Genomic DNA, 18,602 nt, shown 5'->3' with positions numbered 1-18,602 from the left:
TTCAAGGGATGTTATTAAGCAATTCTTTTCTCTGTTTCGTAAGGCTTATGACAAGGTGTAAGTTAAAGCAAGTACTTAAGTTAGTTCATATTTTCTGAAGCAATAAGCAAGGAATTGGGATTCTTTTATCAGGTGAAAACGATTGAGAAACCAACAAAAATACCTTGAGGAATGATGTTAGTGAATGTTCTCATAACATTACCAGTCCAGTTCCTGAGTACTTCTATAAACAACATTAGAAACTGTGTGGCCATTTCTCTAAAACGGAATGTTTGGAAGGAGTGTTAGTGGAGCTTCTTCGAGATAACCTAATGCTATATGGAACTGTAGCCTTCAGCAAGTTAGATTTTGAAGGTCAAAGCTGAATCATACTGTCTGCTCCAGGCAGGGTTTGTTCGTTGATTATGTGACTTCTTGGACACTACAATATATGGTGAATACTAGTGGCAAACTCATAGTGTTCTGGAAGAACAAATTACTTACTAAATTCAGTGAAATGATCTCTTTGCTATCAAAGCTGACTGCAGAAAGCATATGATCTGGAATCATGAAACTAATTCTGCAACAAGATTGTATTAGCAAATGACTTGAATGAATGAAATTTGCTTTTCAGCAATGAACAAGTGATAACTGTGTATTTCCTTTTAACTTTCATTTGTTTAAAACTGCACTTCAAAATAGGCAGTTCCTGTTTTTCTTGATAAGAGGGTAACGTGCACTGGGTAGCTTTCATTATGTTGAACTCTACCAGTGTTTAAGAAGACATTTTCACTATAGCAACTATTTTAATACAAGAAAAATTGCCAGGCTGGAGAGATCACCTGTGGGCAGAAAAGATACAAGCAGCATTCAGACCTGTGAAGTCATTGTGTGTGTTTTCTAACCATACTCTGAAATGTATTTGTTTGACTGAGATGTTCTGGCTTTCATCTTTTCTTTTTTATCTTTATGAGAAATCTAGCAGTGAGTGAAAAGCGTTACCTGTATGTGTTGCAAAGTTTAGTTGCTCTAGTTCCAGTTAGTGATCAGGATGCGTAAAGCAGGACCACATGTGCTCTGTTACCGCACAGAACATCGGCTTTTGCACAGCCTGTAGGAGGTGAGCCTGGCTTACAGAGTGGCCAAGGAAGGAGGGCTAGAAGGACGTCTGAATCGTTTCAAAGGCTATAATCATAAACCAAGTGAAGCGCTTGCTTAGCTCCTGTGCTTTAACTTCATGAAAGGAAAGGTGGCTTTTAGAAGCTGTGTAGCAGCTTGCAATATTCCTGGTGGTAACAAATACTACTGATTCATCTTGATGGCTTAAGAGCTTTTTTGTCCTTTTGGAATCATAGAATCATAGAATATCCTGAGTTGGAAGGGACCCTTAAGGATCATCAAGTCCAACTCTTGACACCGCACAGGTCTACCCAAAAGTTCAGACCATGTGACTAAGTGCACAGTCCAATCTCTTCTTAAATTCAGTCAGGCTCGGTGCAGTGACCACTTCCCTGGGGAGCCTGTTCCAGTGTGCAACCACCCTCTCTGTGAAGAACCCCCTCCTGATGTCAAGCCTAAATTTCCCCTGCCTCAGCTTAACCCCGTTCCTGCGGGTAAACGGGGGAGCCACACCAGTGCTATGGCTGGAGGCATCTGAGTTTGAATCAATTTCAGACTCATTGCTTGGAAGGAGACGAAGGTGCTGTCTGGCCAGGCTAACCTCAGCTCTACAAGCAGTGTGCCACCGCAGTAAGAACTCATTTCCATTGTGCTGCTTAGTCCAGGGGTCAGCCCCAAATCCTCAGCAACCAACATGTCCTAGATCTCCTTTTTAATTAGCAGCATTAGAGACACCAAACAACACTGGGAAGGTACCTGGAATATTCCTCAGTTAATTCTAAAAGAGATCCAATCAACACCTTAACACTGCTCGTTTATTCTCCTATTTATTTCCCACCCAACAGCCTCGTTGGGCTAACTCCTGGATGACAGACAATAAATTGTTACTGCTTAGCATTTACTAGAAAGCTTAAGATTCTATTTAAAAATGTTTTTCTGGTTATGGTGAATCAATATTTCACCTACCCTATAGAGAAAGACAATGTTGACTCAAAGGTGCCTTTCTGCTCTCCTTTTCTACCCTATTGTTTCCATATACACTGCCTGCTGAAAACACTCACCTTTCTCATTGGCCTTATTCTAAAGTTACTTTTGTGCATTTTCACATACTGGATCCCTAGTGGTTAACTCAATTTTGTAATTCAGACTTGAAGTGGACTACTGTGCTTTACTCGTAGTTATTATACAGCTAGCTTGTTCCGTGTGTATGGTTACATGATTTTGCAAACATAGCAACTGAACATCAAAGCATTATTACTGTACTGTCTATCAGTCAGATGAGTCATGTCTTCTTTCTTTTCATCTTTAAAAAAAAAAAAAAATCTTTCCAGAGTGTTCTGAGCTAAGCTTGTATTTACTCTATGTTTTGGAGAGTTTTCTTCCTTAATTGTAAGAGTTGCCAGCTCCTAGGGACGTGGTGATCTTGAGGGTCTGCCATACAGAAGGTGATGCCAGTTGCCTAGTCAGGTGTAACCAACCCAGTGTTAAACTCAGGAGAACAGGGTGGCCTATGCATTATTTGTTAGGTTTCAAAAGTTAATAAACCACTGTTTAATTGCCTGTAAAATTTAATAGTTAAAATCAAATTTTGTGTTGGTAAGCATTTTGAGTGCTTCACTATTGCATCTGAGAGCCAAAATGCAGTAACTACCTATCATGACCATATTCTTTGTAGGGAGAAACTACAATCATTTCAAAATTAAAGGGATTTTTAATGGTATTTTCATCATTAAATCCTGGGTAGTGTAGCATTTTCTATTCTGTTACAATTAATGTGTGCCTTTAAAACTGGGAGATGGGAGGAAAAGAGAAGGAACATTGAGACTGACTACTGTCTTCTGTGATGCATCTGAGACATGTTTGATATCACACGCACATTGAGCTTTATATTTTTGACTCCTCTCTTAATGCAAACTGGCTATATCATTGCATTTTAGTCTTGTTCGTTTTGATGTAAACAGAACAGTTTCCAGTAGCAGAATGGAATTTCTAGGCTGTTCTATTTGCTTCAGGAGTCTTGAGAGTTACTAGTTAATACAATAGAGTTTTACATGTAATACGTAGATTTTTAATATACAAACTAATTTGTGCAGTCTCTAAGAGCTTTGTATCAAACCATTCATGTGATATTTAGAAACCTTTTTACCAAAAAATCTCTAACTGCAACATTGCAGTTAAAACTGCAAAACTGCAGTTAAAGCTAATTGGGTACAGTTATTTATTAAATTATTTATTAAATTATTTTACATAATTTAGTGCTAATTTCATTCATCTGACTTCTGAGCAACTTTGTAATTTTGATTTAGGCTTCAGAGATGTGGAAGAATTTCAGGTTTTTCGTTAGGTTTCTCATGATGCAGTATTCATTTGTTCTCAAGCTATGTGACATTAACAAACGAGATGTACAGTCATAACGTGGTGAATCCTGTTCTGTTTTTTCCTCTACCCTTCTGTATTATTCTGAGTACAAGCTAAGTAAATTCAAGTAGAAGTTAAATTGATGGGCCTCCGTGGGCTAAGTGTACTATCAGTATTGAGTTGTCAGTGTTGAAGTGTCCTAATAGAAATTGGTGATTAAAACCAGCACCAAAGCCTTTCCATGCTACGATGTAATTGGTATTTGAAGCTTCTGGGTATGAATGCTTTATGCTTTAGTAGGTCCAAAGCAAGCTGAGACCTTATCTAAGTACAGTCTGTAACAGCAAGTTGAATGTGGGTTGACTAGCTTTTTAACATAGGAATGCTAGTTTAATTTACATATTTAATGACTTGCGAAATTTTCGTGACCGTATATAGTGCTGTCAGCACTTAATTGCATTGATTTTTTGTGGTTTTTGTCTTTAGCTACTATGCAGATTACCTGTCAGCAAAAGGTGTGGGTTTGGGGGAGTTCTAAATAGTATATAATTTCAGGGTGGAACATCGTATTAATTCTAAATTGCTTTAATTTTTTTTCCACCTAAGTATTGCCTTCATTATATAGTGGTATCTGGGCAGGCTTAGACACTAAGTCTAGTTAAGAAGAGATGAGTAGTAAGTACTACCTGACTGGCAAAGTGATCAGCCAGGAGGAAGAGAAATCATTAGGAATATCAATCTATCCAGTCACTGACTTCATTGTAATTCTGAAGAAATTGTTAGGGGTCTCAAATTTTAATTGCTAACCTGAAAACAGGGTTTTTTGTCTTCACTGGAATTAAGAACTAAAAGGTAAGTGATTTTAATGAACTCCTGAACTGGTTTGGGGTATGTCTTTTTTTTTTTTTAAGGGTAGCTGATTACATTTCCTTCTAACATAATTTAGTGTGGTCACTGCTGGGATGAGAACTAATAGTATGCATAGACTGCAAACTGCATCTCTGGACAGAAACATTTAAATGGCAATGAATCAGGCCGCAGAGCTCAGAAACGCCTTTGCTTTAATTTTTGCACGAGACAAGCTCCAGAGATGTTGCAGCAGCTTAAAGCCTAACCTTCAAAATATGTAAAGATATTTGACTATGGTAACTTAAAGTTGAAATTAAACGTTGTTTGAGGATTTTAGGTGGACTGTATTGATAACTGTTTTATTCTGGACCAACTAAAAGAACATACTGGTGGGCTCCTGTGTGTGTAAAAAGAGGCATTCATCTGCTTTTTACTGTTAATATCTGGATTGTAAAACAGACGATGCTTTTACTTAGTGCTTAACTGGGGAGAAGCACCTGCAGGTAGATTTGACTCATTTAAGTACAGTTACATAACCTTTGATACAACATTTTTTAACCAGTTTGCCATCTTTGGGCTTAAAAAAAACCCCACAACTTCAAACTAACAGAAGATGTTGAGATTCATGGCAATTTATCATTTTGTACTGGAGTTAGGAGTAGTAGAATTTTGAACTGCAATCTTAAAAGTAAAATATTTGCTCTTCTATGTCTTTTTATTAAAACTTTTTTCATATTATTAATGAATGAAGACAACAAATACAGTGGACAAAAACTGCACTGCACAAAGTTTTGAAGCAGAGCTTTGCCTAGTTACTGATCAGGTGAAAGAACTTGCTGAGAAGTTGTGATGCAGAGACAGAATGAGGGCTTCATTTGCATATCTTCTTGACAAATTAGTAATTTCATTTTTCAATAGGTTGTTGTATCCACCAACATTGCCGAGACATCATTAACAATAGATGGTGTGGTGTTTGTGATTGATCCTGGCTTTGCAAAACAAAAGGTAAATATTATGTCAGTTGTGTTTCCTTTAATGTAGGAAAGATACTGAAGTCTGGTTTGCTGAGGTAACTCTTCTGTTGGTAATCAGTGACGAGTGTTTTGCAATAGAAGTCTTGATGTTGATTTTTTTTTTTAGACTTAATGATAGGTTTGTACTTCGTCTGTAAGCTTAGCTATAACAGTCCAAAACAGCATAATACAGAAGAACTTCAGTCTCAAAAATTGAAACATGAGGATTTTTAGAGTTAGGCCTGGAATATAGAATTCACTCTTCATTTTGTATTGTGTCCATGTTTGAGAATGCTGAGTTAAAACTAAGAAATACATGAAGGTCATGCAAAAGTAAATGAAACTGCTGCTAGAAGTCACCTTTTGATTTAAGTTATGTTAGTGTGGAAAACTTCAGCACTTAAATGAGAAGAGCGAAATAATACCTAGGCTAGTATTGTGTTCTTGTCCGTACTCATCAGGTGCTGTTGCAGCCCTAAAGATCTTAAGTTACCAAGCCTTTCTTGAAGCATTAAAGGAGGTGCAGAGGAACTGGAGTATCTTGCCTGAATGCAAACCAAGAACTAATTAAAGATTAAGATTAAAGTCTCTTAAACTTAATTGAATTTTTCACTGGTAACTGTCTTCATAACTTGGTTTCTTGGGCTTTGCCTTTAACACTCATGCACGTTACCAGCTTTTTAAACTTCTGCAAAATGACAGAGACAGCAGAGTGAGTACAGTTGGTGCATCTTCATGCACCAGTTGCAGTTGCCATTAATTTGAATTCTTTTCACAAGTAGTATTCTTTTCATTGGAAGTAGTTCTCTAATAAGGACTAATGTTTTCGTATATGGCTTATACCCATTCATACCAGCAGGTTAAAACATGGACTAGAGAAGGTCTTCAACTGAAACTTAAGTACTGTTTTTTAACAATATCTTCTATCCATAAGCTCTAATGAGTTGGCAGGGCCGCTGTTTATGTATAACTGCACTGGGAGTCTTACAGTAAATTCCAGCATATTGTGTACTGTGACAGTACACATGTGCCCTTCAAATATAGTCTTGCTTTGTCACCAGTGTGATTTTTTTTTTTTACAATTGCATTCAAGCCTTAATGTTAGATTTTTCTGACCTTTAGAACATGGTTATTCAACCTTATAATTGTATCAAGACAACTTGTTTTTGCATGGAATTATTTGAGCATCAAGAGTGTGTTTAGCACTCTATAGAACAAATTGGACACATTAGTTCTGCCATGAAAATCTTATCTAAAAATACACACACATTTAAGGAGAATGGGGAGCCTGGCAGAAGATGTTAACAAATGAATAAAACGTAAATGCTGTTTTCTAGGCAGTTGTATTTGAAGCTTTCTGTCACTGATCCAAAGGCTTCTGGAGCCAATTTTTTTCTTCCTCTCAGATGCATACAACTTAGGATTTCCTAGTCAGAAGCTGCATTTAAAAACAAATTTAAAGCCATCTTTATTTTTGAGATAAGTCTTATCCATGAGTGATGTTCATTCTTCTTTTCCTGCTCCAATTCCACTTTCAAATAGGTGTACAATCCCCGTATCAGAGTGGAGTCTCTCTTGGTGACTGCGATTAGTAAAGCTTCAGCTCAGCAGAGAGCTGGCCGTGCTGGTCGTACTAGACCAGGCAAGTGCTTCAGGCTTTATACAGAGAAGGCTTACAAAACTGAAATGCAGGTAAGTTTACCTCTTCTTAGAGAGCATCTGTAAGAACATGCAACTGATCCGGGTAGTCAGTTGCTATGTTACCAAGCAAAATCACAATGTGCATGCTGGTTTTTCCAAGTACTTTAAACTAGACAATTGAATTTTCTTTTTCCTCTGCACAGGACAATACATACCCGGAAATTTTGAGGTCTAACTTAGGATCTGTAGTATTGCAGCTCAAGAAGCTTGGTATAGATGATTTGGTGCACTTCGATTTTATGGATCCTCCAGGTACCAGTTTCATATTCTATCTTCTCTACTGCAGGTGTTAATTTCAACGTCTGCAATTATTAATTTTGCCGAGTATTTCATAAAATAACATGAAATATTTTTTGAGTATTTCTTACTGTGATCCATAAGGAAGTTTTTGTTTCTTTTAGTACTGTCTTACCAAAGCAAGTATTTTAATATTACAGCTTGTCTAAGAGGTTTTGATGGAGCCAGGAAAACTACTGAATGCCCCATTGCAGGGGATTTGACAAAATTACGTACATTAGAAAAACCTATTACTGAATGAATTCTTACTCATCACCTTGATTACACTTTCTAATTGTGCATCAGTTAACTGCACGTAAATAAATTTGGCTAGCATTTTTAAAGTTGAATACATGTTTTTGGCTCAGTCTATGAAGTTAAAGTGGATCTCTCTTCTAACAGTATTAGATGTACATAAATACTTCAAAATAGCTCTGTTACATTGCAAATTAAAAACATGGGTCAGACATAGATAAATATGTCCAAGATAGTTTGTTTTTTTTCACCTGCAATATAAATGTAAGCATTTAAGTAGCTTTATAGCTCTGCATTCTTTGTTTGTACTGTGCAGTGCATAAGATAGCTTTGCAGGAAGGTGTTTTGATTCTGTTACCTTTTTCTTTGTGGCTATAATATACCCTTGCTGTAAGGAATGTAGGAGTAAAAGAACATTCTTAAAGGTTGAGGTTTGTGAAAGGCCATGGTTACCTAAACCACATGGCTGAAATTTTAGGACTGTACCCAATCTATTTTGAATTGAACAGGGAAGAAGGTGGCAGTGCATTGGGAGGAAAATATTACTATGTTACTGAATATTTCACAATACCACTGCTGTCTGAATTTTGAAAAGCAGCACTCCTCAAATATTCAAAGCCTTTGATCCAGTTAATAGCTCTTTTAAATAGGTGATTGATTCATGTCTGGATGTATATAACCAAATTTGGTAACAATTTCATGTTTGGAAGCCAGTTGAATGAAGAATGAAAAACGAAAAACAAAATAGTCCGTGTTCTCATTTTTGCTTATTAATAGCAGTTTGATTAATGTGTCTACCTAAATCTTTCTTTCAGCTCCTGAAACTCTGATGAGAGCCTTAGAGCTCTTGAATTATCTGGCTGCTTTAAATGATGATGGAGACTTGACTGAATTGGGATCCATGATGGCTGAATTTCCACTGGACCCACAGCTGGCAAAAATGGTTATTGCAAGTTGTGACTACAACTGCTCTAATGAGGTCCTATCTATTACTGCCATGTTGTCAGGTAATAGCAGGGGAAGAGATATTAAACAAAGTGCAGTTCTTCAGTTTGGGGAGAATTTGAGTTTTCCACATCAAAAATATAAGCCATCTGAATATATTTCTAATGAAACTAGATTTTTTAAGTGCCAGATGGGGATATAGTCAATCATTACAGGTTTGCGTGTCGAGTTTCAGATAAAAATTATTAATGTTAAGAAATTAACGTGCATAAATGGTCAAGCAATTTCATTCTTACTTTAAAGTGTATATGTTTGAGTTGATACAAGGAAATAATTCAGTCTAGTGGAACAGAAATTGTCTTAAGCTCATAGTCAGGACCGAGAATGTCAGCTCAACCACTGTTTTTAAGGCAGTGAAATATATTTCATATTGTGCATTATTCTGCACTTTGACGTGTCCTCATATTTTCTTAAGGATTATAGCCCAAGTTACATTAAAAATGCTAACTCATACATGATATGGTACATTTTAGCTTTCCCACTTAATTTAATGACTGAAAGAGTAGTCATTACTTCTAAAGGGAAGAAAGCAAGTTTCGGGGAGGATATAAATTTATAAGAGCTAACTTGTGTGCACAGCCGTACTTTGCTGCATTATGTGAATAGCACTGTGTCGTAATAGCTGCTTGTCGAGAGAGATCTCAATGAGAAAAATGTTGTCAAGCAAGCCTTGTATTTCGTTCCTTAGCTTATGTAGAACTGACTTCATTTCATAGTTGGTCTCTCTAGGACAAGCAGCAAGATTTAGTCCTTGTGGAAGTGGGGATGTTCTTATTTATAATTACTGTTGTGTCTTTAGGGTGTGTTATTTTACAAGGCTCGTCACAGTGCAGATGTACTACTGGTTACATGCTTAACTTGGATGGTTAGAAAAAAATGCTTCGGCTAAGTTTAAATCTATTGTTTTGGTTAAGTCTTACAGTATATTTATATGAAAATTTTTAAGAACAAGCTAAAATGTTTGTTGCAGAGTTATGATTGTTCAGACTCAGAGCAGATGGGCAGGGCAGAATCTTAGTTTCTTTAATTAATTGGTAGGCTTAATGGCGGCGGTGGTGGTAGGTTGGTGCCTGTCTGTTCCCCCTAACTTTTCCCTACCCACCCCAGAAATACCTACTAAAGAACAGTAAGTCTAGTGTTCTTGTCTGTGGTATTGAACTGATGATTTATCTTACTCCTTGTTCTATTTATCTTTTCCCAACCCATGGTACTTTTCTTGTTTTAGCTACGATTAATGTCTTTCTAAATAACTTTTCAAGCCAATTTTTTTTAAAGTTGGTTACTGTCTGGGTATTAACTTCTGCTCTTAAAACAAAGTATTCCTAGTATTTGTAGACTGTTTTCCAAAGTGCTTTTTTTAACCATCAGCATGACGTATGGTAGATGTGGTACAATTATGGTGCCTTAAGTGTATACACAAAGACTGTCTGGCTCTGGATAGCAATCCAAGTATTAATAGTTTGGACTAAAATGAAAACGTGATACCAGAAGAGCAGAGAATAGCATTAGAGAAATCAGCAAATTAAAAGGCTGTACTTAATTTAAAAGTTATTTTAGAAGAACTGTGGTCTCTTGCTGTGGGATTTCACATACATAACTTTTTCATAGAGCAAGTGCTGTTAATTAGTCAAACCAGTGAGATATTCCAAATTATTCTGCTGCTAACTTTTGCTTTTATTAGTCTGAAAATAAAATACTCCATATTTCTGCTTTCAAGTACAGAACATAAAATAACAGGGTATTTAGCACCTGCATTTCCATTTTCTTTACTGCATTAGTCTTTCTGATTTGTTACCATGTGAATCACTATTGCAGTGTTTGTTTTTTCTGAAACTCCATCTAGTATTCAACTCAGCATACTTCTGAAGTGTAGTGTTTGGGGGGGTATTTTAATGGGAATTAAAAATAGAAACAAAACACCTCACAAAAGGCCCTTGTTTGTTAGGGACAAATGAGATGCAAAGTGTTTGGATAAGATTGGGCTTCAGTTATCAGCAGGCTACTGTAGTTTGAGGCAGCTGGGAAAAAATAAAGGATTGGTAACATCTTAGCTACAGAATTAATGCTTACTTAGCATTAATTTTATTGAAATCTGAACTCTTTAGGTTGCATCTGCAGTATGGGCTATTTAAATCTAAGCTGATATTTTTCTCCTGTAGATCTCTAAAGTGAAGATCTACTAACTGCTTTCAGTGTCTTGCTAATTCATACCAAAATTATGAGCCTGTAAGAATGTTGACAGACCACAAATACTATTGTAGCCAATTTAGTTCGTGGTCTTCAGTAGCCTGCACCTGGAAAGGGAATGTTAAAACCCAGTTTGTGATTCAAGTCAGAATAAGCCTGAGTCAGACTTCTGTGAGAGGACGTAATGACAGACAAAGCTCATCACATTATGATTTTTATTTCAAGTAGTACCAAAGGACGGTTTAACCTTCCACCACTACCGCTACCATCACAATCTTTAGACTTCTTAATGCCTTCATTCACATACGTTTCTGTATACCAGTGCTGATAACAATACCATCTGGGGAAGATGACTTGACTTACTGGTGTGTTCTGTCTAGTAGCAGACTTGTAATAAAGCTAATGTTTGTGTAGACTATTCTAGTGCAGTATAGTTTCAGAACTACCTTCTGCACGCTGTCCATAGAGGCTTTCTGAGAATGTGAATTTGCAATTACTCTGTTTTGTAATACTAGTTCCTGGTAGAGCTATCAGCACTGGGTCTTGAACCAAGATCTGCTGAGCATTCCAGTATACATAGGCGATCTTGATGGCCTTCAGAATAGATACTTTGATGCCTACATATAGTTCTAATAAAATAATCAGGTACTCTGTAGCTTTGAAACCCTCTTGTTTTACAGATGTGGTTAGGTGTTGATGTACCAAATCAAGGTAGTAAACAGTCCAAGATGCAGTTGGAGGCCATCCTGCCCTGCCCTATGCTCTGTGAACTGACCTAGCTAGGCCTTGTTCCTCTATCTGTGAATGCGTGACTCATCGATATGGGCGTTTGTGTTGGGCCCATACCAACCTTGTTTAGTCCCACAGTGTTTTGTTCGCCCCACGGAAGCAAAGAAAGCAGCAGATGAAGCCAAGATGAGGTTTGCCCACATAGATGGAGATCATTTGACGTTGCTGAATGTCTACCATGCTTTCAAACAAAGTAAGTATGCACCCGATTTAGCAAAACTACTTGTAATTCTGTGCGTGGCCAGCTTCCATTCCTGGGTTACAAGGACAATTGATAGGCTTGGGCTTTTTTGTGCCATTCTATTGTAATCTTTAATCTTTATTATTTTTTAAGTATATAAATGATATTTATGTGCTCATTTATTTGGGAGGGGAGAAGGAAACTAGCAAAAAGATCACGTAATGAACTGTTGAGTCTGGAGACAAGCCAGGCTCTTAAATCAATGTTGGGTAACCTTGGACAGAAGGAAGGAAGCTTTCCCGTAATTAAGAAATATTGGAAGTTTGTTATCTGATACTAATTATAGAAAAACCTGCATAATTGTTCAGTAACTTTTCAGGGAGAGCAGCATGGAAAATACCTTGGATTTGGGGAAGGATGTGTTCCTTGAGTGAAAGCCACTTTTAATCCTAGTTTTTGAATACAGCCAGATATTCCAGATTAAGGCCTTGGGATGGATTGAGAGTCAAAGGGGTAATGCATCATTAAAGAGTAGAGCCATGCAGTAAACTTACCTTATTTCTATATCTAGGGGAAATATATAGTCCCCTGTAGCATAGCTACAAGTATATTTTAGCAGGTTGAAAAAGAATGAACAGGTGAATCTGGGCATTCTGACTACAGAAGTGGCACGTGTTTTAGGAAGAAAAAATTAGTGTAGTTTACCATGGGTTGTAAGTAAAAAGATTACCGTATTCTTAACTACCAGCTAGATTGCAGTAGATGCTGCAGTTGCATTTCCTGTAAATAGCTGAAAAAAGCAACAGGCTTTTACCCTGAGTAAATACTCAGTGTGCCTTCCTGTTGCAGCTTTGATACAGAAGTATTGTGCTGAAACATTCCTAATGCTTGTCATTGGGCAGTCCAAAATCAAGGATATCTGCAGAATTGAAGTCCACACAAAAGTACTTAAAAATTAAAAAAAAAAAAAAAAAAAAAAAGCTGAGAAACTTGTAATCAAAAATTAGGACTTAGATACCTGCTTGTCTCTGTTAGCTTTGTAGCTAACAGGATCCAGTATGACTTGAAGTCTTGTATGTTCCTGGGAGTCCTATGCTTTATGTTCGGGTTGCTCCTTTCTCTTCCTTAATAAAGCTGGCTTTAGATTATTCACTTAAGGAAAATGTCTATTTTATGTCCTCAAGAGTAATTTAATACTTGATAAGGACAGGGTCTGAATCTCCCAATACTACCTACTGGAGTTGATTTGTTTCCAAAAATCTGTGGAACCAAAATGTGGACAATTACAGCTGAACAATCAAGGCGTTTGCCTGGGATACAGGAAATACATCTTTGTCAGCTCCAATTAATATTAGCAGTATATAAAAACTTGGAACAGACATGTCTAATTTAAAATATGGTTTGAACTTTGATTTTGCATGGCATACAGAATTGTTGAGCAGAAAATCAGTTGATCTTTGCTTTTTTAGGAGAGTTAAAACAGATCCAAATACAGTAAATTGGTTTGACACATCTTGTTTTTAAAATCTGTTGGAAACCGGAATATTTAAGACTTAAAATAGGCAGGAAAATAATTGCTGGTCTTTAAAATCAGTGTAACATTTTGTAAAGTTCATAAGTCCAAGCTGTGTTATATAACTTGTGTGGAAATCCCTTTTACACTTAATTGAGTGCATTTTGTCAAAGTAAATTTGGTGGTTTAAGACAAAAGAGTTTAAGACAATTTGTAGGCTGCTTAAATTGAACTAGAGTTTTTTTCCCAGTGCCAGCCAGTTAATGTCTTGATTTAAAATTTAGCCAATATGCTAGTGTTGGTATCTTCTTGCAGAATAGGTTTACCTGTTAAAGTCCTTGTGTGTAAACGTTCACCTGCTACCTGAATATGTATCTTAGTGAAGAATAAGTGGTGTCAGTTTTCAAGGTAGATAGCCCTGTTTGGAGCTCATCGGTAGTATTTGCGTGGTATTTCTTTTCTCTTTTCCCAACCGAGATTCCTATGAAATCGTTTTACTTATACTAAATACTTACTTGATTCTGTGAGCACTTATTTGTGTACATACACACACAAATGTTTTCAAATGTACTGAATTTAGGTATCAGTATTCTTGGAATAAATGGAGGAACTGTTAACATGTAATTAGACAAATGGAACACAAATTATTTTATTTCTGGAATAGGTTCTAGTCACACCTCTTTTTAAAAAAAAAAAGGTTAACCTCCACTGACTCTTAGGTTTAGAGACCTATGGTTCTGCTGTCTTTGGGGGATGGAAAAATTTGTGGAATAGTCTTTGTTTCACTGTAAAATTGTGTCTTCTGGTATTCAGTATCAGAAGACAAAAATATGGATACTGTTTATCTAAAACAACATAAAACAGGTATGGATCATCTTAAAGCACACAGTTCAAGCATAAAAGAAAGTAGTATGTTATGGTACTTAGTTTTGGTTCTACTGCATAGTGTATCAAGAGGTTCAGCATTCATACTTTATCTTACAGAATAAATTTGAGTGTGAAAATAACAAACTCTCCTTAAATTATGTAAACCTCCTATTTATATACTCTCTGATTGTATGAACTTTATAAAAAATGCAAGTCTTGCCATACAAGAGATTCTAAATCCTGTTATGCCTGTTTTTGTTGTCTTATTAAACTAGCTAAATATAGAGCATCACTCAAAGTAGCAGAGTAGGTAGGGAGAACTTTGTTTCTCAGCGTTAAATGTGCAGTTTTTGTACTTAGAGAATAGCTTAGGCTTGCTGGCTTAACAGATTTCTAACTAGTGTTATCAGTAGTAGAAGCAGTAACTTGGAGCGTGGAACATGGAGTTCTGTTACTGATGCTCTGTTCTACCTGTCACATTTACTTAAACTGTTGTGAGGTGCATCGCACTTAGTGTTAGATTAGTATGTTTATATAGCTCTTAAACAGTTACTCAATGTCCTAAATTAAGGAGGGTTTGGTTTCTCAAATACAATTATGTACAGGCATCTTGTGTATTGATTGCATGTTACTGTTAAAAACAAGGACTGAAATGTTTATGTTCAGTTTTATCTTCAAAAACCTGCAATATAAAATACTTTTTCTAGTTTCAGGGCAGGTGCAATTTGCAAAATTAATTGATGTGGTATTTTGCCAAAACATTGGTGATTATCTATATTTTATGTTGGGAGGGTAATTTTCCTTTGTTTAGACCACGTGCTTTCTGAAAACAAAACAGTTCGGGCAAGTTATCTAAGGCAGGATATCCACCAAATAGGCCAAGAGCTGTTATCATTTATAAAGCAATTTTTTTTCTGGTTCATCTGGCTGATCAATTGGTTAGTTGTTGTTTTATTTACTTGTCCTAATTGGATAAAATACTCATTTTTTTTAATTCATGTTTTTTAATGTTGCAGATCATGAGTCGGTTCAGTGGTGTTATGACAACTTCATTAACTACAGGTCCCTGATGTCTGCAGACAATGTACGCCAACAGCTGTCACGAATCATGGATAGATTTAATTTGCCTCGTAGAAGCACAGACTTTACCAGCCGAGATTATTACATCAATATAAGAAAGGCATTAGTTACTGGGTATTTCATGCAGGTATGTGTGCGTTTTTGTAGGGAAAACACTGAGTGTTTATGTGGGTTTTAGTGTTAGTATGGTTGCTATCACTTAAAACTCAAATTTATCAAGTTATATTGTATGTGGTTAACTGTATTATTGCTTAGTCTTTGACAGGTTGGCTGTTACTCAAGAAGTAAATTGTTTACTCAGGTCTTGCTTGGAGAAGCTGCAGGCAGTCTTACTAATTTCAAAATACTGTTTCTGGTGCGACCAGTCAGAACTTGACCATTAACTTCTAAATAGTTGAGGAAGTAACTTCATAAAATATCTTGAAGTACTTTGTTGTTTAAGTGCAGAATATGTAGTTCTTAAATTATTCATAAACTGATACAGATCAGGGAAGTCTGCTACTATATAAACACTAGTTAGATGTAATCCATATAGAAGGGGAGTGTTTTATTTTTGTGTACTCTTCCATATTCATATCTCATTTTTGAGTTATGTGAGTACTGGAGTGTGGAGGGAAGTCTAATCTTGCTAATACGCAGTTTGCAAATCATTTGAAACTCACTTGCTAACCAACGAGGGTGGGAGATGGAAACCAATCTCTTACCGCCTGGATGCTTTGCATTTCGTGCCAAGTATGTCTCCAAGCTAGAATTCAGACTTCTAAGACACAGTCCCTATGTGCTGTGTAAATTCAGCATTCATCTCTGGAGCTGGTGGAGTTGTCTGGCTCTTGCAGGCTCAGCGGTACAGAGCTTTGGGTGGCAATGAGACCTCTTCCCAAAACATCGTGACAATGTTTTTCCACAGCAGGCATGTGTTATGATGTGTCCTGGCAGTGTCTTTGCTAGAGCCCGCAGAGCACCATCTCTGTGCCTTCACTTCTGGAGAATGCAATCTGGTTGTCCTGCAGAGGCTGACCAGTGCCTATGGCATTGAAAAATTTTTCATCAGAGTTGCTCATTGAGCACAAATGTTTACAGGTTGAAAATAAGACCAACACTCAGTGCTGTGCAGCTTAGTATGGTAAGCGGCTTGACAGGCACTCATTTACCGTGCCACATCCTGACCGGGACACGGGCTCGGGCACTACTGATGATTAATGCATATGCCCACCCCCACGGAAGCAGTTTTGTCCCCAGGGCTAAGAAGCCAGCAAATCTGTAGCGTGAACATGTTTCCTGGCTTTCGGAAAATGTCCGCAAGTGCATTCCACTATAATGTGAACAGGAGATTGAAGCTTAATTAAAGTATTAAAATGGTTCTGAAGACTGCCTTGATGTACCCCTTCAGACATGCAGGCTGCTCACTGCTCAGTCTGTGTTTTTGTGGCAAGTTTTCCTCATCTTTCACTGTTCACTGGGGACACTGCAGCATGCGTTCCCACCTCCACAGTTATTCTGTGAATATTTGCCAGAGAAAGAACAGCTCTGCCTGACCGTCCCTGTTGGGCCCCAGCTGGCTGAGGCAGATCTGATTTGTGCAGTTGTGCTTCTGCTTGGTAGGCTACAGTTGTTTGGTTGGACCTGTGAAGATGTCATGCCCTTGGAAATTGCTGCACAGTCATTTTTTGTCACTCAGGGTGAAACTTTTCTTCTAAAGGATGCTTTCCTTTCGTGGCGGTTAGCTGTTAGCACGGGTAGTTTTTGGTCTGATGTTATGTCAATTGTCACATGCTGTGACATGTTGTGTCGCTGAGTACCAACGTCACTAAATCAGTAGTGTAATGCGTCAGTGTTACCAGTGCTAGGTGCCTTACCTTCTTAAGTTTTGTGGCAAGCTAAATCATCCACCTGAGTAGGAATTAAATTCCTTAATAACCAGGCTGCTTAATCTCATGCTCTGAGAGATCTGGTTCATCTGTGATACCCTGGCAGAGGCTTCGCGTTCCCGACAGGCCCACCGCTTGGCTGCTGTTTCATCTGTGGCCTCTTCCTAGAGGCAAGAAGGGTCTGCTCTAATTTTCCTCTCTCACCCTCCCTCTAGGGTCTTTTTCTCCACATAACTTACTTTGCAAATTTATTCCATATCATATTATGGAATATAAATAAGATATTATTTATATCTTGATGTAAACAGTATATAATTTTGTCATCTTCAAGGCAGACCTGTTGAGGGCGTTCGGAGTCAAAGCCATTTCAGCTGCTTCCCTTCTCCTTTGATGCATTTGAGACCGTTCTATTTTGAGTTTCTTTTGCTCTTTAACCTCCGTGACAGCGTGATACCTGACCTTGGCTCTGAACCTTCTCTCGTGAATTCCGTGTTGCTTTGAGTAACCTTCAGTAGAAAATTGCTCATAAATGCTCAAAAGAGATGTTATTTATCTGTGGCTGAAGTACTGGAGTTTTGTATGCCCATTGTGCCCTCCTTTTGTGGCTATCCAGGCTCTGGCATTCAAGGGCTCCTGCTCAGAAATCCTGAGTAACAAACCGCACACATCAGTCTCTACCTGCTTGGTACAGAACATGCACTGAACTCAGTCTGAGCATCTGCAGGGTGTGTGCACCTACAGCAGGTAGGCTGTAGGCAGCACGTGCTGGGTAACTGCATTCCTCAAGCTCCTGGGCTAAAAAAAAAAATAGAGCATGAAGTGGGAAAAAAAGTAGCAGCCGTTGTTCTTGAAGTAATTTTTGGCTGTTATTTTCTGCTTTAATTGCCTGCTGTCCTAAAAGCAGTCATAAAATTCTGCTTGTGTCCATAGTGTAGAGATATCTGTAACTCATCAAGACCTGTGGCTGCTGTCTGACAGTGCAGGCCTGCAAGATAGGACCTGTGTGGTCCAAGAAGTTAAATGTGAGCTGATTGGGCTGGTAATTAAAATCTCATTCTTGGCACTACTTTGTATAATTGATGTATGTTTTGAAGACTTTACATAATCAGATTCCTACAGTAATAGAAAGGTAATAAAATTACAACATGAAGATGGTCCCCAGTGTGCTTAATGATATTCCTTTCTCTCAAGTTATGCAGAATAAAACTTTTTAATAGCTTCAGAAATGCTGTTGCATGACGTGGCAACAGCCATTTGGGTATATAGTGGCGTTCTTTTCTTCAAGAAAGAAAAGGAACAATCATTTTTCTGAACTAACAAGACTAGCCTACCAAAATTAGTAGCCTTAAATCTAGCAGTTTCCTACTTTTATTCTTGTAAGCGTATTTGGCTTTAGAGTGTTTGACACATTTAACAGAAGGTACCTGGTTGAGCCCTCTAGCTCCTGTGATGTGATGGATAGTAACGTAAGCATGCTTAAAAGTTTATGGGTGGAAGGGAGACCTAGTTCGTAACCAAGCTTTGACAGCCTTGAAGCTGGTGTTGGAGAACTTAAACTAAAA

At 37.5% G+C, this 18,602-nt stretch overlaps 1 protein-coding gene across 1 annotated transcript in view; it reads left to right on the top strand.

Annotated features, from left to right (window-relative positions):
• The window catches only part of DHX15 (DEAH-box helicase 15), a 45,650-nt gene that overhangs the window by 21,322 nt on the left and 5,726 nt on the right, over positions 1–18,602 (top strand). The window contains exons 7-12 of the mRNA XM_068680036.1: positions 5,224–5,310; positions 6,861–7,010; positions 7,163–7,271; positions 8,366–8,557; positions 11,602–11,724; positions 15,109–15,299. Of these exons, the coding sequence (XP_068536137.1) occupies positions 5,224–5,310; positions 6,861–7,010; positions 7,163–7,271; positions 8,366–8,557; positions 11,602–11,724; positions 15,109–15,299 (852 nt within the window). The remainder of the gene's footprint in view (positions 1–5,223; positions 5,311–6,860; positions 7,011–7,162; positions 7,272–8,365; positions 8,558–11,601; positions 11,725–15,108; positions 15,300–18,602) is intronic.

Source organism: Anas acuta, chromosome 4 (assembly GCF_963932015.1).
Source record: "Anas acuta chromosome 4, bAnaAcu1.1, whole genome shotgun sequence".
NCBI lineage: Eukaryota > Metazoa > Chordata > Aves > Anseriformes > Anatidae > Anas > Anas acuta.
The sequence above is the reverse complement of the archived record's forward strand: the minus strand, read 5'-3'. Positions and strand labels throughout refer to the sequence as shown.